The 20,879-nt window shown below is 39.6% G+C and overlaps 2 protein-coding genes across 6 annotated transcripts; one reads left to right on the forward strand and one right to left on the reverse strand.

Moving 5' to 3' along the window:
* Positions 1-3,746: 3,746 nt before the first annotated feature.
* On the forward strand, positions 3,747-15,262 carry LOC139116785 (uncharacterized). 4 transcript variants are annotated; one of them, XM_070679441.1, is made up of 4 exons: positions 3,756-3,887; positions 5,730-5,826; positions 9,803-12,614; positions 13,980-15,262. In XM_070679441.1, the coding sequence occupies exons 3-4, from the start codon at positions 12,533-12,535 to the stop codon at positions 14,732-14,734; spliced, it is 837 nt and encodes a 278-aa protein (XP_070535542.1). In that variant the 5' UTR covers positions 3,756-3,887; positions 5,730-5,826; positions 9,803-12,532; the 3' UTR covers positions 14,735-15,262. The 4 variants fall into 4 exon arrangements, with proteins under 4 accessions (XP_070535543.1, XP_070535542.1, XP_070535540.1 ...); XM_070679442.1 differs by lacking the exon at positions 5,730-5,826 and having other exon boundaries at positions 3,747-3,887; positions 12,497-12,614; XM_070679439.1 differs by lacking the exon at positions 13,980-15,262 and having other exon boundaries at positions 9,803-10,683.
* LOC139116786 (U6 snRNA-associated Sm-like protein LSm7) lies at positions 15,239-20,797 on the reverse strand. Of its 2 annotated transcripts, XR_011548380.1 has the most exons (5): positions 20,658-20,797; positions 19,864-19,966; positions 16,844-16,915; positions 16,055-16,333; positions 15,239-15,787 (listed from the first exon to the last, which is right to left on the reverse strand). XR_011548380.1 is itself a non-coding variant. In XM_070679444.1 (4 exons), the coding sequence occupies exons 1-4, from the start codon at positions 20,661-20,663 to the stop codon at positions 16,194-16,196; spliced, it is 321 nt and encodes a 106-aa protein (XP_070535545.1). In that variant the 5' UTR covers positions 20,664-20,797; the 3' UTR covers positions 15,239-16,193. The 2 variants fall into 2 exon arrangements, 1 of the variants encoding a protein (XP_070535545.1); XM_070679444.1 differs by having other exon boundaries at positions 15,239-16,333.
* Between the last annotated feature and the right edge of the window lie 82 nt (positions 20,798-20,879).

Raw genomic sequence — 20,879 nt, forward strand, 5'->3', positions numbered from 1 at the left:
ATCGCGCACTAAACACAGCAAGCAAAAACGTCCCATGTATGAGGGTGTCCCAAGTGCACAGTTTGGCGATCTGTGCATTTGCTGTTGTTTCTAGTCATAATCCCTCGGAAAATACAAAATGTCGCCTGTCATTCAGCTTAGGTGACGTGCGCATGACGTGGAGTGTACGTATCGAAAATACCAGCCAACGACCTAGTTGCGGTTCAGTCTCCATGGATACTAGTGCAATTTGATGTTCATGTTTTGATAGCGATGAAGTTTGAAATCAGAACTTGAAGCACTGTATCAATGATGGAATTCTGGAAAATTCCCGCTTTAGCATTGTATAGGCACACTGCAGTGACAATCGATCTCAATCGCAATGAAACACAATCGTTTGATCGGCACCCGGGAGGAGTGTACTCCTGATACTTTGATACGGGGTGTGCCGCCAAAGTCGAAAACATCAACCCATGTATATTCCAACTTAATTTGACCCATTGTGTTAGGGATTTCCTTGACAAATTGGGGAATTTTCATCTTTATTCTGTTGCATGTGAATGTTTTCCTGAAGCATGGGCATTTGCTTTGTTATCGAACCATGCTTAGGGTTTTTTTCGGATGAAAAATCGACCTATGTTTAGGGATTTTTTCGTGAAAATGTGACCTATTCGGCGGCGCATATTTTCATGAATTTAAACCCTCAAATTTTGGTTAAATCGTGTCCAAGGGAGTAAATACGTCAAATTCTGGGTCGAGGAAACCAGTGTATGACAAATCGACAGAAGATAGAGAGCAGCCGAGCTCATCACAAGCTGACAAACATCATGATGTCTATGTTAGTACGGATGATGCGTGCGACATATATGACGTAAATGAACTGGGTGACGATCGTAATGATATCGGGGAGCGCTTCCTGGGAGGGCAACACCAACATCAACAGTGACTGCCCTCTGAAATGTCAAGTCTGCCTCCTAATTTTGATGAATGGCGCACGAAGTGCCCCTTTCAATGAACATGCAGAGAAAACACTGGTGTTACACAGAAGACTCCTCCGACCCCCGTGACCACATGATAATGGGTTGTTTTTTTGGTCCTTTAGTTTTATGTATGTTTTATGCATTCCTTTGGGTCGACTACATTGTAAGGGACGTCATTATTTACGGCCTGCGAGGTCGGAGGAATTTCATCGGAAACTCGACTCCGAAATGTCGAGTAACCCCGGTCCTGCCAACCATGATGAATTTGAGTAACCCTCTCCTAACTCAGAAATTTTGACTACCCCTTCCACTTAGAAAAGTTAAACACAAATGTATTTGTAAAATTTACAAAAATAGAGCAATATTAAGGACCTTTCAAATCCTGATGTACCCTGCCAGATTATCATCGGTTATCATCGGTTATCTAATGACGCACAAAGGTGAAAACAGCATCAGAGGGGGTTGTCCACTATCTAGCATGCAAAAATTTTATAAATTAATGATTGGGTGTTTTCAATTTGGTTTTACAAGTATAACTGTTATAACATCCCAAGGGGGAGAGCACGAGAGTTGGTGCCCCCGTCTCGCATCAAAAATTTTGAGAAATTGATGTGTGCAATGGTTCAATCTGAGAGTGATTTCAATTTACATGTATTTCGCACAAAAAAATTGAGGTACTCCCTTCTTCCTCTTTAGATTTTGAGCAACCCTCCTTTGAAGTTTTAAATATTTTGAGTAACCCCTCACATTCCTCCGATCCCAGGCCGTAAATAATGACAGCTCCCCAAGGAAAACTCGATCTTTACAAAGGAGTGGCACAGATTTATCTTCGTGTTCTCAGAACTATATTTTAGCAGCATCGGGTCTGGTTCGGTTCATGGTCGGGAGACGAGATCTAGATTACCTGCTTGTCCCAATTCCTTTATATCGTGTGCCAGTGGTGACAAAGGTCCGAGCTGACCTACTGGACTTAGGGACTGGTCAGTTTCTTCAGCCTGGGGGAGGGGGCGGTGGATTCATGGGGGGGGGGTCACGCTTTTGACTTTGGTGATGGGGGGGTCACCATGTTTTTGAAATGCCCAATAGGGGGGTCAGTGTGTTTTTGAATTTTGACACAGGCTCATCATTGCCTAAAATGCTAGTGTCAGCCACAAGTTTCATCATTCAGTTGTATTTTGCGGCGCGCCCTTTGGGCGCGTAACTTTAATAATCAGTCATATTTTTCAGCACGCCCAACTTTAACATATCAAGTATACATACATCATAGATATCTGTATGTTCAATATTTTTCAGCGTGCTCTTCAAGCTCATTACTTTAATATATCAGACATTTTTCAGCATGCCCTTCAGGTGCATGACTTTAATATACTAGGCATATATCAGAGATATCAGGATGTTTCATATTTTTCGGCGCGCCCTTTCGGGCGCCATACTTTAATAAATCAGAGGTATCTTGATGTTTGCGAGTGAAAGTGTACCATTATGAAATCTGCATTTCTTATGAAAAGGATGACAAATTCCTGATACTTTTCTGTTCTCTCTATGAGAATTCAGTATGAGAAAGCAACATGCACAAATATTTCACAATATATATTTTATACAGTGACTTATTTTAGAGACAGAAAAATGGCAAGATATCTTTCCTTCTCATTGATGCAATTATTTTCCTTTGTTTCACAGGTTTTCTGTAGAAAGATGCTTTTGATGAACAAAATAACAGTTAAAAAGACAGTTTTTGTCATTATTAGCTGTGTTTTTATGGTTTCAATGTTACAAGAAAAGGTCCTCATCAGATTTGGCTAAAAAAGCTCTCATGGCTCCTCAGGAGATTTAATTGGATGGTCGGCAAGTCTTAACACCATCAAAGTTTTTGATTCACTGCTTTTTCCTCTTTGATATTAATGATTGACATCCATTCTGTACAACAGTTCAGGACATCTGATAAGCAAAGAAAGTGTGAAATACATTCACAGCTCATTCAAAATACAGCTCATTCAAAATGTACTGTATTCAAACTTTAAGATTGACACTTTGAAATTTCTATCTTACAACTGACATGTTTAATATATATATTCGTATAAATATATATATATATATATATATATATATATATATATATATATATATATATATATATATATATATATACTGAGAATCTAGGAACTTGTAGTTGTCACTCTACAGGCTGTTTCATGCGCTAAGCAATCATCAGGAGTGAAGGTTTGGCGGCAATAGAACTGTTTATATTGTGTTGCAGGTGGGCATGCATATTCAAATAAGCGGTTGTGGCCAATGGCAAGTCAGTTATTACAGAGGAGGAATTTGCTGCGGTGTCTGCATTTTGAGAGGAATTCAGCACGTTTTGTTGACGTTGATTTGCTATCTGAATAAATTATATGGAGTTTTTCTGTTATGCAAAGGTTGCAGCGTTTGGTTTTATTTGTTTCCTGTTTTCAAAATTTGGAATAGGGGGGTCAGCCACGTTTTGACGTCGGCAAAAAATAATCCACCCCCCCCCCCCCCCCCGCCGAAGAAACTGACCAGTCCCTTAGTTCGAAGTTAGCGAGAGCAGTGATTATTTATCAAGACCCCATGTGCGTCACTACTCAACTAAATACAACAATAATGTGACCTCAAAGCTGATAAGTTGCCAGATTGTTGCCCACAATAAGTGATATAGAAATCACGATCGATAAAAAAGCCAGTAAGTTTTTGTATTCTTATTTCGGTGTGAAATGGTATTATTGGACGAGCTGCTGACCTGATAAAGCTGGGCTAGTTGTGTTCATATGCGACCGCCAACCGGACCAGATCGTCTAGGCCACTGTTGTTCACCGCCAAAAAGTGCCACAATACATTCTGTACACGGTTATTCACCAGTGCAAGGTCTACCGTGACCAGTGGCTGCGTCCAGAAAGGACATACAAGGTTTGTATACCAATATTCAGACTATTTGGCCTGACTAGGTATTCAGTGCACCATGCAGTAAATGACAGAATATTAGATTTGTCGGAAACTTATTGTCTAACTATGCATCATTACTTCAGTCTGCGTGTTAAGGGTAACCCAAACTATACACAAAGCTAGCCCTGCTTTGAGGTCTGTGTGTGTCCATAGTCAGAAAGTAACTCAGGGAATACGCAGACTTCTACGCATCACCGGCTTACGCAAATACTGCTCCGGGATTCTGCTATACCACATATCCTATACATGTAAAAGCTCAATGTGCGTTTCACAAAAAGTGAGGAGGGGAAGACAGATGTTGAAGAACTTGTTTTGTCCTCTCTGACAACACGTTTAAGTTTGAAATAACCTTTCTGCATTAAGGTTTCCTATGCAGTATCGCATTCATCAAAGTAAATTACTGTGGTAAGGTCACATCTATAGCTGCACCATCGGCATTTCTTTCGAGCACACGCTGCACGTGCAAGTACTACCGCGTCTGATTCCTCGTTTATTAACGCAACCGTTCCTATGTATCCCTGAAGTTGAGAATTTCGAAGTGACCTGTAAAATAAGATGAACACCATGCCCGAAGTCAGGCGGCTAGGGTCATATGAAGGGGTTTGCAACCTAATGACCATGACAAGTGTCCTTACCCGACCTCTGGACTTTGTCTTGAGCGACCTTGGTTCGAAGTACACAAACGACTCCCACTCCAGGGCTATTGCTCAGCCGTAAGGTCGATGAGGGCGTAAAGGTCAGACAATTACCGCAGCTGAGCTTATTACAGGGTAAATAACTTAGACTGGAAACTAAGAATTTAGTGGAAATGGTGAAATCATTCATTTTCTTACTTTCCTTCTGTCCTACCGCGCGTGTTATTTCGTTTCCTTGTGCAATTCTCGAGGGCAACAAGGACCATTGATTAACACACGATGCCAAACCACGGTTTCAGCAAAGTGGATAGCTAACTCATGGAGTTTAAGAGGGGAGCAAGTCTGCTCTATTTTAATTCATATTGAGCGCACGATTAAGTATATGCCACGGATATAGCATGGTTGCCAGGTCACATGCTTTAATTATCCGTCGCTGAGGCACCAGTTTTCTCTGACATTTGGTTGCCCGCAGTTACATTCGAATCGATGATGAAACATATTATTTCTGACTGCAGACATGAACAAAATACTTTATTTCAGGCACACACCACTGGTTTAGTCTCGGGCATTTTATATACGGCATATATAATTTCACAATTAAAATATCAGATTCTGTCTGACTCCGTGAACATTAAGTAATCTCTTAAAGAGATTAACGTTAATAGTATTTCTTTGCATTTGTTTATATTATTTGAACAATAAAGCACACCCGGCGACGGTATATCACGCGATGATCAGTTCACGACATATATGCACTCGCTATCGCTCGTGCATATATGTCGTGAACTGGTCAAAATCACGTGGTATACCATCGCTGGGAGTGCTTTATTGCTTAAACATCTCATAACTGATTTTCATTGACCAATGCAATTGGCTTACATTCACCATCCAACAATTTTGAACGACAAAATACTACATGTAAATCACAGCTGAAATGGAGAGGTCGTTGGAACTGCGCCTGTGCGCTTTCCTGTTTACAAAATGTAGTAAACGCATGATAGCTAGGTGCATCACGCCAACGTATGGCTGCAACATTGAAATGTTACGATTTACATAATGATCATAAACACGTTTTAATTTTCATCAATTGCCAACGAACCTTGGATATAGTGTTTATATTGGTCTTTTTGGCGCAATAGCTTTGGGTTCACCTTTGTCCTATTATCACCAGTAAATCAGGATCACCATGGAAATCACGTTGTCTGAAGACGGTAAAGAGTTCAACATGCTGTTCAGGGAACAGTCTGCGTGCCTCCTCGATGCAAAAGGTAAATTTCACCAGTATGAACAGGGACAATAACTATTGATGATATCAAGTTGTCATCATCTTTGTTCTATGTAAGAAGTAAATGCCTTTTTTTCTTTCCAAAGCGTACTGAAAAAAATCGTGCCAGCGTTGCTAAAACAACTCTTTGTATACTACCTGCAACCTTGTCGATAACAAAATTTAATGAATAGTAGTCCTGACCGGACAGTCACCCCAATCTGATTGAGATCAAAAGTAGATAGGGCAACGTTTCCACCTTTGCTTGCTCTTTGCTGTTCTCGTTAACCGATACCTGCCTCCCAACGACTATCAACTAACGAGAGCGGTAAAGAACAAGCAAAGATGGACTCGTCGCCATCTCTACATCTGATTTTAATCAGGTTCAAGTCGGACATCGTCCGTAACAATGAACTTTAAATTATCATGGCTGTGTTGACAAACTGAACACATGCATCTCAGCATAGAACATGAAACAGTATTGTAACAGCAAAACAAAACAACAAAATACATTAAAGATACAACCAATGGAAGTTTCACCTCGACAGTCGTATGCATTTTATTAATGAAAAATCTGCTTTTGTTATTGTGCAAAGGATCAAGCGCTAACAACAACTGTACTTTCGTTAAATATTATGATCTGCGAGTTCATGGTTCATTCATATGCTTGCATGCATACCAGCATATGACATGTGTCATGCATTCAACTATCATAAATACAGCCCATGTACATGAACTTGGGCACTCACAGATACAATGTACGAAGTATGCGCCTCAAAAGTGAAAGACTTAAACTTTTGCTCAAACTTTCCTCAAAGACTCTTTCAATCATTCACTTTCAATATCAAAAATAAACTAGAAATAGAGAAACAAATTACCCAAGATTCACCGATATTCGAAATTCAAAATGGCCGCCATCCCTGTGTTAAATCTACAGAGAAAAAATGAAATTTTCGATTTTCAAAAAACTAAGACGGTGAAAGTTTTTCTCACTGAAAGAGCTTCAAAATGAACCCCCACAAGTGCTAGATCAGAAAAAAAATTGAAAAAGTTCGCGAGTATATCTGTCCCCGAGCACAGACTAACGGAATGTTTCCTAGATCGTCGTCGGATGGGAAGTGACTGACACTGTACTGTGAGGCCGAAGGCCGAACCTCGGTACTGTATAACAGTACCGGGGTTCGGCCTTCGGCCTCACAGTGTCAGTCACTTTCCATCCGACGACGATCTAGGAAACATTCCGTACGCCTGTGTCCCCGAGACGCATTCTATGTGAAATGCACCTCGGGAACATAAGCTTATATTCCGACCATCAGATTTTACGATGCTTTTCTGATCTACCGCTTGTTGGGACTCATTTTGAAGCTCTTGGAGTAACAAGTGTTGTGAAAATCACAGTTTTGTGGAAATCGAAAGTTTAATTTTTACCAGAAGAGTATACTAAGAGATTGCGGCCATTTTGAATTTCAAATTTCGGTCAATGTTGAGAAATTCGTTTTCTAGTACTACAATTTGTGCGGTTACTCCTGACCTTTAGGCCTACTTATTTATTTGTTAGAGAATGGTTGAGACATTCCTTAAGAAAAGTTTAAGAAAAAAAGTTGGAGTCTTAAAGCGCAGTGGTCGTCGCGCTGCGCATCCTCCTGAGGGGGTCCCCCTCTGTTGTAAACAAATCCAAGAACGCCGCACATGTTACGGGTTGATTGTAATGTTTGCGATATTGCCGCTTGTTAAAATGGCGGCTGATCTGTCACAAGCATACCAACTAACCAAATGTAACACGCAATAAAAGGTCAATTAATCTAAGTTAAATATCTGCTGAATATTGAACAATAATTGCACGCTGGATTGAGATCACATTTGCTCATGATTTTCTTGAATCAGTTGAATGGGGCTCGGCTACTGTTATTGCTCGAGCCATAGAGCTAGGCGTACGCATGTACGCATGTATACGCCAACAGACTATCAACGACCGGGCTCTAGTTTTCGACATCGCTAGCAAGGACGAGAGCTTTCATTTCAAGAGGCCCGACAGGAGTACAACAAGTTGTACAAAGACAACAACTCAAACTACAGAAATCTACAGCTCGCAGAGCAATGCCCGCTGCAGCAAGAAGCATCTCTGCATCTGTTCCGTTCCGTGGTCTGTATGAACGTCCGTGTCAAACCGGGTATATGGCGCGCTACACTCGGCTGTGGAGAATCCAACTCAACTACAACAAAGTTTACCCCGTTTTGGGGTGCAAACGAGAATTCTGAGTACAGGTATCAAGTCAAGCGAAGGACCTTTCATAGGTCTTCTTGTTATGTGGGGGTTATCTCACTTGAAAGAGGATTCAGACCTACCGGCAATCACGAGGTACAACAACGAAGTTTGCCCAGCACCGGTTGGATCACTGCCATGACCGTGCACAGGCCGGGGCACAGGATCTCTCGATACGTCTATGCACGGTGTAGCCATGCAATTTTCCTGCCAAATGCCGCGAAAACCCGCTCGTTTTGTCTATTGTTTCCTGACATTTACTATTTCTTACACGTAATACTAGGAGAAGTAAGACATGGTGATCAACAGTTGGTTGTGGGCCAAGTCGTCGCGGGCCGGCCGGTACGTTGTGGGACCGGATTCTCTATATCCGTGTACGTCAACGCGGTGACCGTCTCCCAACAACATCTCCCGTGTCCTGCTCAGGCTAGCCGATCATGGTCTTGAGTGTAATTTTTGTGTTAGGCATTGTGCTTGTTGCTGGTCTACATATATAGGCAATGTTGATCATTTTAGTTATGTATTTTCACTGTACTGTACATAGCATTGTGTATAACTAGCGTGATCGCGCGCGATCAAAGCTTTTTGTTCACTGTGTCTGCGTACAGTGAACTCAGCGACATAATGTGCTGAGTGTAGTGTCCCAATGTTCGTAGCTCTACACGAGTTTATACCACTGAAGTTCGTTTCCGATCTTAATATTTTACTATTGCATGATGTTGAGTCTTACAAAGGCCTTAACAAAGTGGGGGACTGCTCCCATCTCACTCCTATTGAAGTTGAGAAGACTTATGTTTACAAAAATTTATGTTTATCAACAAAAAAAACCACGCAAGCGCGGCGCGACGACCACTGCGCTTTACATTCAGTTTTGAGGTGCGTGCTACAATAAACGACATACAATCGGCCCTCGGAGTCAAGTTTCAGATAGCGGGCATGCAAATTAACTCTGTCTTCGGACATTTCTTGAGTAGAAATAGAAAGTGGTACTACAGCATTGACTGGATGTCCATTGTCAACTTTATTTTCAACCTGCTCACCCATTTCAATGCAGAGAGATCCAAATAATCTTCCCATTGAAAACAACAAGTTCGGGGTAGACTATGGTTTCAGGGTTAAGAATCCTGAAAGCACTGTCCCCAGGGACCGTGCTGAAAGTCAGTGGCTTATCGTTCAAGCAAATAGCTATTAGCATCAGCTAGGCGTAGCCGATATTAGGCCAAAATAAATTGTGCTGTTCCGATAACATGATTTTCAAAAGTAGGGTAGGTATGTCGGCAGAATTTTTTTCTCAAAATATTTTTATTTTTAAATCTGCATTTTTCAGGCGTTCAGAGCGGTCAAACACTTGCCACAACATTTCTAGAAAAATGTATAATACATATAAAAGGAAAAAATAAATAAAAGACATCCTCTTTCAAGCAGAAATCAAATGCCAAGTACCGAACGCGCGATTTTACGTTTTTTTCCTTTCTTTTTTTGTTTACTTTCGCGTTTACGTAGCTCTAAAAAGTTTAGGGTCGGCAGGTTAAAAATAGGGTAGGTCGGGTTATCGGAACAGCACATTTTTTGTTCAGCCTTAGGATAACCGTGGATGCAAATATGATAATTTTGGTGTCTTCGACAAAAACTGTACTACTCCGTAAACGTGTGAAATGCAAACGATTTGCTTAGTGCCTGTGTCATTGTACTTGTATTTCTTTGTCCGTTTATTCAGGTCGACTCCTGCTCTGGAAGTTGATGACTCTGAGCAACACTATGAAGTATAGAACAGGGCCAGTTGTCCCATTCCTTCCCATCCCAAGAGCATACTACATCGGACGAGCATATACCGTAACGACTTCATTTGTAAAAGCCGTTGAAATGAAAGTACACCCCGCCATGTATTCGAAAATGAGGGCCGACTCGATTCTCGCAGCGACGTTGCGTTTAGGATATGTTCGGGGAAGCTCTTCGTGTCTGATTGACTCGGCAAAACTACTCGAGTCAGGTGAATTGGTCTACGAATGTGCCCACTTATGTGTCAATGTTAACAAAAAAACAAGAAGGCCGATTAAAAATCCAGATGATTTTTTAAAGAAAGTCAAACAACTCCAAACCGGTGAAGAACCAACGTTCATGAATCCTTTCCGAGATGTGCCGAGCGATGGCGCTTTCAGATATTCCTTTCAAGCACCACACAGTGATACTGATCAAAATCTTCATATTAATCAGGCGAATTTTATCAAATACTGCATGGACTGTGCAATACTCGGAACCCAGGACCAGGCATACACGTTATTCAAAGGAGATATTGGGCTTTACCATGTCCAATCGGTTTCGATGGTTCACCTCGGCGAAGCTGCGGCCGGGCATCGCTTGGAAGTGATTTCATGGGAACAGGCGGCAAGACCGTTAGAGCTCTATTTCGTCATCAGGAGAGATGAAAAGGATATTTTTCATTGCGTCATCAGATTTAGAAATGGAATATCAAAATTGTAGTCGCAAGTTTCGAAAATTTCACTGTCTTTGGTGATATATACTTATCCGATCATCAAAGGAAGATTTGCATGAAGTACAGAATTTGTAACGAAATTGTATTATGAGGGAGTGGAGAAATAACACTTTAGTCAAATCTATTGCATGTCGTGTTTACATGCACTATTATTATGGTGAACTAAGGCTCCAGTGTAGCTGTCCTTATTTGTTTTGTTTTGTTTTGTTGTTTGTAAACTGATGTATATTTCACTGTTGATTTGTTGTCAATAGTGAATTAATAAAGTGCTTTGAAGCCTCATACGGTAGCGAATTACCTTTGTTTGTAACAGCAGTTTCATTCTCATCATTTGCCTCGTCACGCGTGCAAACATGCCATGTATCAAGGGTCCGGGACATAGATCCCTTAGGCCAGAGAGAAAAAATAAATTGTTCATCGGGATCGCCGCTTCTATTTTGTCTGATTTGGAATTTTTTTTATTTCGGCAAATTCATAACTGTGCATTGCAAATACTTTAGTACCGCCGCTGGCAGCGCCCTGCACTTCGTCGGGTTTTCGCGGACCGTGTGGGATTCGAATGAGACTGGTGCATGGTGTGCAAACACCGACTGTATATGTAATTCCCTGTGTTATTGTTGAGAAATATAGTGTTGAATTCAATAGCCAGTATCAATGTATCTTGTCTGAGATATTTCTGGTTAGCCTAAAAGGGGAACAGATTATTTTGCCTTGTCTGCATCCCGGCAAAAAAGTCACGAGGGACGGCGGTTTAATACCTTTGGCCTAAAATAATAAAAAAACAAACAAAAAAATCGCTCGCCGCTCCTGAACCTTGGTCTAAAAAATCCGATGAACAAGATTTATTTCTCTGGCCTTAGTATTTACGTGCTAGAATGTCAACAGCTCTCATACCGTTGTGTTCTTTGCGCTTCGTTTAAGCAAGATTCAGAAGTCAGTACGCGCGGTTTAAGATTGCCCATGAGATTGAAATGTGGGTATTCTCATTTACTTATATGAACACCGTGTACGAAAATTTTGTGGATATTGAGCAGCATCTGCATTAAGGACTAAGCCAAACTATTTTAGTAGCGTCGGTGCCATTTTACCTTTCATGCAGTTTAATTGCATTACGAAAGAACGAACCATTTAATATCGAATGACAGATCTCACGACAACAAATAAGAGCAAGAAACAAGAAATACAGCATTTTGAGAGTTTTTTGTTTTAGCAATTTTTGCAATGGTATATTGAAATTACATGGCGTGTTTGACAGCAATCTGCTATCAAGAATTACCAGAACACTTCGACACTGAAAAAAGGGGAATTGAAATATTAGTATATTTCAATATTTAGGCCTAATAGGATCTACCATACCAGAAAAATCAACAAAAGCCGATTTTCGAATTCCGATATTGAAATCTCATTGCCGGAAATAGGTTGACCGTGATTTGTCACGGATCATGTGACTTCCGAAGTTCGCGGTTTGGCTTCCCACTATGGCACTACTGGCCTTCGATCAACTACCGAGGTGACGCTGCGAACATAGGTGTTCGCGAATGGTTCGGTGGCGGAAGAGCATTTATTTCATCAGAGGGCGAGCAAGAAGGCAACCCTTATATGTCAGTGAGCGGGGGCAATTTTTGTGCATTTTTGAATCTATATCACACTTCAGTGGCAAGGAGATAATCATGTGACGTTGAGAGGGCAGAGAAAATTTGTTATGGGAAGAGGCAACCATGAGGGTTTCCATGGGAGAACGGTACTGAATAGTTCTCAGAGTGGGAAGGGGAGAGGGGAAGCTTTCCTAACCGTGATGGGAGAACAGTTGCAAACAACTTTTACTTTCTCTTACAAAATATTTGGCCAAAATTCTTTTTAAATGATTTATTTACACTGAAAAACTGAAAACACCTTCGTTACAATTTGTTGAAATAGGTTGGTTGGCTGCCACTGTGGAGACCAGTAGTTGTCATGGAGATAAGATTTTCAGCTGACAGTGGAGAAATGGACATGCTTCATAAAGAATTTGCGGCTGGCTCTTTCTATCGAACAGGTGAGCATTCAGCGGGGGGGGGGGGGGGGGGGGCACTGCCATAGGCAGGGTATACATAAACCATGAATGTACCGCAGTTTTGACCCCCTTTTCGCCCAGTTTTGACTTTTTACCTAGAATGTTGATTACCTGTGTTAAACCCTGTGTTTGATCCAAGCACAGCTTTCAACTCTAAATGAGCTTTCTGTCCAAATATTTGTGGAAAATGCAGTTTCAGCCAAAAATAAATTTTTTGACCAAATATTTGATGGAAAACTGTTGGTCAAACTATGCACAGCTGTACCCTATTCAATATATCTTGAAAATGCAAACAGTGACTCCAATGTCTAAGAAATGCAATCTTTGTCAGACCATGGAGGTAAGCAATCTGATTAAAATCAGATGTAGAGTACGGCGACGTCTTCTTATGCGTACGCGGTATTCTCTTGCTGAGAATACCGCGTACGCATAAGAAGACGTCGCCGTACTCTACATCTGATTTTAATCAGATTAGGAGGGAAGCTACCTCCATGGTAAAACAGAAGAGCTATCCATAATCCATGGAGATAAATCAAACTATTTAAGCTCCATAAGCTGTATCTTTTGGATATTTTTTGAGAACTTTTGTTTTGTGGTTTCCCTACACTTTCTGCATTGAATCCCTAAACTGTAATTTAATGCCAAGTATTTAGCATATCAACACAACAACCTATATGAGTATAATCTCCATTGTTATTGTTGAAAATTGTATTCAAGTCTGGACTAGAATTCATTTGTAAACAATAAAAAATGATCACTACACACATACAAGCTGTGTTGACGAAAAGAATATTCAAAATTTCAGCATGACAAACGGATTAGGGTCAGACATGGTAGTTGATATACAGAAGCAGAATACTGAAAAACTTGCTACAAGTTACAGCTTATGTCCCTTTAAAAAGCATTCTAAGATAATCTCTAAGTGCATCACGAAGACAAATATTACTTGTCAAATTTCCCAACCAATCACCATAAATGGTTTAATTTTTCACCCATGAGGGCATATGTGTGTATATATATATATATATATATATATATATATATATATGTGTGTGTGTGTGTGTGTGTGTGAAATGAGTTACACTATCAAAAGTATGTTTTACATGTATATATATAAATGTACATACATGCTTAAATACTCATTTCATACATTTAAGCATGTATGTACATTTATATATTCACATACTTTTTAAATTTTTTTATTGAAAACATTTTAGAATTGCATATGTGTATGTATGTATGCTTGTATATATGTATATGTATGCAATGTCACAGCTCTGATCATGTTTGAGTAAACTTGCTTAAGAGGTACATTTACATGTTTGCTTCCCTTACATGTATCTGCAGGAACACTGGCCATCTGGAAGTTAGTTTCCCTGATTCAAATAATTCGACAAAGAACACTTTCAGCAGCAGAATCTCCAACATACTCATCAAGATACCAAGATGATGAAGATAGGGTGCTAGTTGTCAGAGCGATGGAGATCGAAGTTTTCCCTGCTCTCAAGACGAGAATCAAAAGGGCCACACCGTTAAGATCCACTACAAGTACAACCCACATTGGAAAGACATCTGTCAGCTACCTTGACACAGTAAGACTGGCAGAGACTGGAGAGAAGATCATCCGGTGTGGCTCTCTGACAGTTGATGTTGACAGAAAGACTGGAGAAGAAATGGAGATACCGTCCACTGATGTTGAGAAGATTAAACCATTTATGACTGGGGAACAACCTCAATACATGTCTCCACTCACTTATAGACCAGCTGCAGTGCAATGTACATACACATTCAGAGTGCCCCCAAGTGACTGTGATGCCGATGGCGTTATTAGTCAATCAAACTACATAAAATATTGCATAGATGATGCCTCAATCGGAGTTGAGAAACATTCATTCACCCGTTTCAAAAAAGATTTTATGTTCCAGCCGATTAGCTCCTGGTCACTTTTGTATCTTGGTCACGGTTACAGCAGAGATCAACTGACCGTGATTTCCTGGGAAGATAAAAAGTCACCTAACATTTTGTACTTCATCATTCAGAGAGACAATCAAGATATATTTCATGCAATTGCTAAAGCTGAATTTGAACTGGCAAAATTATGATAGATTTACATTTCTGAGATGTCACATCATTTGGTCAGGTTCAATACAAAGTTAGATGATGACTTCAAAGTCGTCATGGACAATGGGCCCTAATTGTGTTCTTGATCTTTCTTTTTGAAGTCTTATAAAGACAAATGGTTTTGAACATGAATTTCAGGTTCAAAAACGACGGCAGCTTTCAGAAGAGCTGATGCTGGTAGACTTGATCAAGAGTATACTTGTGGTTTTGACAAACAGTCCAATCTGAATTTCCTTAGCCATAGACAGTAGAGGGGTACTATGCCACAGCCAACCCTGTTCTGTAGCACCTGACAGATACATGGCTCCCCATACTACTTAGGAATTGGTGTCAAATATTTTTCTCGTGCACAAATACCTGCAATTAGTGCTGCAAGTACAATGCAAACGTAGTTACATGAGCTCAACAAGAAATCAAATCAATTTTGTTTTTCAGATGTAGATTCATGTTTCATTTCACAAAATATATAAACACTGGAAAAGTAATTATTGGAATTAAAATACTTTTATTTCAAATCCAGATTTTTGTTACCCACTTTTGACAATTCACAAACTTACAGAGTGACTGTTCAATGTGGGAGTAGCAAGCTGGTAAAGGATACTTTGTCCACTTCTTACAAACTTACACGTTTAAAAGTTACAATACATGTCTGCTAACAAATATTCTTTGTGATGTAGATTTTCAAAAGCAAAATGTTAGCGATCAAATCAAATGTTGAGGTTAACCATGTTTACCCTATTCACACTCCCCACCCCACCTGATTTCCTATAAAGAGGTCAACATTTACCATCGAGAACGACATGTATTGGCCAAACCATTGTGTTGAAAGCAATACAAGCATGGCAGCCATATTGGATTCAAACTTCAAAACAACAGCAAATCTTTGACATAACTTTCATTGGTAAACTTGTAAGTTTCTCTGATGCATGAACCCTAGTTACATCACTCCACAAAGCAAGTGAAATAAAAAGTACGACTTTCTTTCTATGGAAAAACTATGTGTTCCCTTTATTACACAGATGTTGTCATGCTAACTTAGGCCAAAGTAATTAAATTCTTTGTTTTGCGTCCCCACCCGCTTAGGTTTTTAAGGTTTTCATGAAAAACACACACAGTGTATTTGAATAGGAAATTTTAGGACATAACCGCTTAGCTTTTTTGAACTAAAATTTTGTTACAATTTTTTATTTGCTGCAATCAAATTACATTGTGTTATTTTCTTGTGTGTGTTTTTCAGCCGCTTAGACGGGTACATTTTCCCATTTAGAGTGACGCAAAACAAAGAATTTAATTACTTTGGCCTTATTTGATTGTGTTGATACTCTGAGAGAAACGTTTCATAAAAAAAATAATTAAACAACAATTTTGTAATGTGACTAGAAAAGGGCAGATAAATAATAAAAAGTCAAAAATCTTCAGATTCTCTGACCAATCTGTAGGCTATGCCTCCTGTTGTACAAACGGATTGGCAATAGCTTCCATGTTATCAGCAGGGCAGATAAGGACAACTGAAGTACCACGACAGACGACCAATCCCAAATGTCTTGTCTCATCTGTCAATTTATACGGATCATCTGCATCTGAAGAGTGGAAAGAAGAAAGGATCAATAATTTATTTTACTTTTTTAATAAAATATGGAGAAGTAATAAAAACTTGCTAAAACATTTGAAATAAAAAATCCTGATGTTTTTGATTACGAAACTGTGGTAAACATATCCAGTGTGTACTCTATTGCGATAAGTACACATATTCCACAAACACTGGAATTACAGTATAACAGAGTTCTCCATATCTTGGAAAAAACAGAGGGGTGGTCAATTTACATAACCATACATAACTGCATATTCCTCTGCTGTGAAAATATTTCTCTTGTATGGTTATTAACATATGACTAGATTGCTCAAAACACAGGGATGGCCCATCCCTCAAACTCTGCTTGTGGAGAACACTGTTTAATATTTGTTGATATATGACCTCTACACGGGGTAGCAGAGGATTCGAATGGAATGGAGTGTCTGTATCATTTGTGAAGTTTTGACACTTTAATGTACCAGCTTTAAATTCTGCTACATTGCATATTTTGACTTACCTCGCATGTACTCTGTTGTTCCATCTAATACTAAGTTCAATAGAGGATCAAAACCTTTTAAAATTCCGCTTGCTGTAAAGTGAAAAGTGATAATATTTCATGAATTTCTACGATAACAACGATAATTTTTTAACGTATGGATATTACAAAATATTGCCAGCTGTATTGAGGAACTTATTCTTGCAACAGAAAATATTCTGTTACGACAACATTGTATCATAACAACATGGTACGTCTTTCTTGAGGTCTTTGTGGAAAGACTATTCCACAGAGTTGTCCCATCTTTATCACTAGAGGGCGTTTTTCAAATTTTTTCCTACATTTGTGTCTTGCTTTAATTTGATGTCCCTTCTTTTACTTCTCAAGACCAAGTGTTTCATCATAACCCCTGGTATATACAATGAATTCCACATGCACAATTCTGAATTTCGTGAAGTTAAAAAGCAGATGTATTTGTAGGCTGTCAATATTGTATCCATACAGAATAATATTCCATAAAGGTTATAAAAAAGCACACATTTTTTGTGCCCTACAAATTGCTCATGTTTAGACAATAGAAATGCTTTTCTTAGTCCCTTACTCAGGTTAATTGACAGAGGTTACCTAGTCATGTTTAATACCAGGCTCCCCAGGCAAGCCATAACAGTAAGATTGTAACTTCTAGAATGAAAGGAACGTCTTTCACATGCTCAAGCTAGTTTGCTAAATGTTCAGTGAAGCATATCGTCTGGTTTACTGGGAAAGTGTTTTTTGCTGTTAAGTAAAAACCAATTACATTACCCGAGTAAACAATTATATGACATACCTTACTGAACACGAGCAAACTAGCATGTTAAAGATGTTACTTTTGTTTCTCTTAAAGAAAATGCTCAACTAAAGAAACAAAGCTTCTCTTTCCATGGAAAAGTGAGGGCAGGTATGCAGTCTAGATTGCCTGTGCTAAAGATAGGAAACTTGAATACACTTTTTGCAAATCGATTTTACTCTGATTTGCATGTAATTTCAGGGTTTTACATCACTTTTTACTTTTGAGAGTCCCTGGGACTCCTGGTGTTAGAAAATGGGAGTCCTACATCAAAATATGGGGGTCCCAATTTATTTCACAAAAATATTTTATAGTTTATCAATGCCATGGTCTTCACTGTGTTCAATTAGTATTAAAACACACAGCAAATAGTTGCATATTTCTTAAAATAATTCCTACATGAAAATTCTAGTTCACAGGAACATCACCCAAATCATTAAAGACGTCTCTGACAGTGTGTGAATCATTAGTCATTCTATTCAATGTGTCCCTAGTAGACTGAACACTTTTTTGATATAAGAGGTGACAGAATCTTTCTGAAATGTAAGGCTCAAAATTCCAATGACAGTAAGAACATCAATCAATAAGGCAGTGAATAGCAGACACAATGAATAGAGATAAATTTCAACAGCTCATCAGCCTTTCCCCCTTTTTGTCACTTGCAAGTGCCAAGGCAATTGGCTCAAAACTGATGAAAACCATCTTGACAGCTGATTCGACCGACAGCCAGCGAACAGATGTAGCCTCAGTAATTCGTTTTGCTTTCCCATTCAACAGAGTTTGAATTTCCCTAAGTTTGTCATATCTCACACTAGAGTCAATGAAGTATTTATACAATGAATGGATTATATTATGATATTCTTTGCAATATTCAATATCTCTGCCTGCTTGGGAAGCAGCAAGATTCAATCGATGTGCAACACAATGCACTTGAACAAGGTTGGGATTTCTGGCTTTTAATTTTGCACCCAACCCGTTAAAACGGCCGGTCATTACGGCCGCCCCGTCTGTTCCTAGTCCATATATTTTGTTCACGGCTCGTCACAGATTTCTTTCCTAGTCAAAAATTCAATCAAGGCGTTTTCGATCTCTGCAGCAGTGGCATCTGTAATTTACTGGTTACAGAGGAAAGAAACATTCGCCTCGCCATTCTGAATATATCGAACATATATTGCAAGTTTCTTATGAATGAAATGTCACAACACAAGTCTCATCCAACATTATACGATGACGTCACTTGCATGTATGCTATCAATCAGGGACTTCTCGATCGCACGTTGAATACACTCTTCAAACTCCATAACTATCTGAGGACGTTTGTAATATTCAATGTCTAAGCCGTTCAGATTCTGCAGATGAATGATGTCAGTGAATACATCGCATGGAAGGTCACGTTTAGCGATCAGGTAAACAGTACGTAATTGTGCAGCGTACGCCTCGAGTTCGTTACTCTTACCGCTACGTATCACTCCACTCGTAACTGTGCTCTTACCCTGCAACTGCCGGTCCTCATGCTTAGGATTTTAACGCTTGTGAGACGACTTTTCGAGTCCTGATGACGAGTGAGAGTTGAATGTTGAAAATTACAAAAACCTTCCATGAACGGGCATGTAACATTTGCTTTCAAACATACACCGCACTCCATGACGTTTCGCTCTTCAGAATATCGAAGCCATTTATAGTAAATCTATTGAGTCAACTTCAGTTGAATGTTCGTAATTTTGCTGACTTGGTCGGGGGACCTGATTATCAGTATCGCATGGCGTAGCTGCCGTTTCGGCCTCGACCAAACCTGCATGGTGCTGGTTGCTGCGGCCGCCAAAAAACTTTCGCAGATCGGCCTGTTTGACACGACCCGCCCTGATGCATAAACATGTGTTAATCAACACAAACAAGAAATCGACCAATTAAAAATCAGTTTACATTTTGAAAGTAACTTTTTACAGCAATAGAATTTGTTTCCGCGGTTACCATTGGTTATGAAACAGTGGAGGCCAATGCACTATGGAGCATTCCATTAAAGTACGGGGTCGGTAAGGTTTACTGGGATGTGTTTTACGTGTTCAGCAGCTTCGCGAGGTGTACACCAGCAACAGATATTGCTGCGTCCCAAGGGACGCGGGTTTAGTTTTGAGGGGTCCTGCGTCCGGTTTTATGCGTAAAGGACGCAGAAATGCGCTTCATGTAAAACCCTGTAATTTGCATGTAATCTTACCTTCTCTGCCTCCCTGAAATTTCACCCTGATTGGCTTGTCGATATACTTGGTTAAATCCAAAATACTTTCCTTCCTTTTCTTTTCCCGATCTCTATCTTTATCCTTGACAAATGAAAAAATTAAAGTTATGAGGCATTTTCAGCACCACTCGATATTTTATATGATTCAGTATAATATGAAAACGACGCCTCCTTATCATATCTAAGGAGCTAGTTAGCTACTAGTACTACATCCATGTCTCGTCGAAACACAAAAAATCATCGTAACAGTCTCAGAAATGAAAGAGTACACGCTCTCAAAGTTGTGATGCGGTGGTCGTGTAGTACGGTGGGGATCAAAAGAAAGAGGTCTTTTCATGCTTGTACGATAACATACAGAACATTTAAAATACAAAAAAAAAACTCGGACCTTAACAAATCACGCAAATCGTATTTAAAGTATTCAACACGGTACAAAATGTAGCAGGACACTTCAGCGTCTATTGTGTCACGTGAACGACCGACGGTCTTATAAACAACCATGCTTTGATCCATGCTCTACACCTCCATGCTTTGACCATGCTTGATCAACCCACAGTACGCAGCACAGGCAAAGTATTAGACTTCGACTCGGAGCGTGTACAGGAGAGTAACTTGATCATTTTTTTGTAGCTCTCCCCACCCTGCAACGTATTAAACACACGGTCTCAAAGGAACTTCACAATTGTATTTTGTATGGAACGCATTTGTGAGCTGCATTGCAAGATAGAACTTGAGGAAGCTCTCCACATGTGCAGCGAATGCTCTTCACTTACCGCCATCTTGCGTTTGTATAGGACCTTGACTACCTAGGTTGCAAAAAATGAACATAATGATAAAAAAGTGGTGAATTTTTCCAGCAAGATTCAGATAAAGTACATTCAAAATGTTTCATTCAGAAATGATATTTTGCTTCATCGAAATAGATCAGGTCATTCTCTACCCCCGGAAAGTTGAAATCGAACAGTACTGCCAAACAGCTATTTATTTTCATCAAG

Source organism: Ptychodera flava, chromosome 18 (assembly GCF_041260155.1).
Source record: "Ptychodera flava strain L36383 chromosome 18, AS_Pfla_20210202, whole genome shotgun sequence".
NCBI classification, from domain to species: Eukaryota; Metazoa; Hemichordata; class Enteropneusta; family Ptychoderidae; genus Ptychodera; species Ptychodera flava.

What these genes read in the sequence shown, in the direction of transcription:
- LOC139116785 (XM_070679439.1), top strand. Translation starts at nt 5,745, where the DNA reads ATGGAAATCACGTTGTCTGAAGACGGTAAAGAGTTCAACATGCTGTTC. An exon ending in GTGCCTCCTCGATGCAAAAG is followed by an intron (nt 5,827 to 9,802) that starts GTAAATTTCACC and finishes CCGTTTATTCAG; the next exon opens with GTCGACTCCTGCTCTGGAAG.
- LOC139116786 (XM_070679444.1), bottom strand. An exon ending in ATTTCAGGGAGGCAGAGAAG is followed by an intron (nt 16,916 to 19,863) that starts GTAAGATTACAT and finishes TTCACTTTACAG; the next exon opens with CAAGCGGAATTTTAAAAGGT. An exon ending in AACAACAGAGTACATGCGAG is followed by an intron (nt 16,334 to 16,843) that starts GTAAGTCAAAAT and finishes TCCACTCTTCAG; the next exon opens with ATGCAGATGATCCGTATAAA.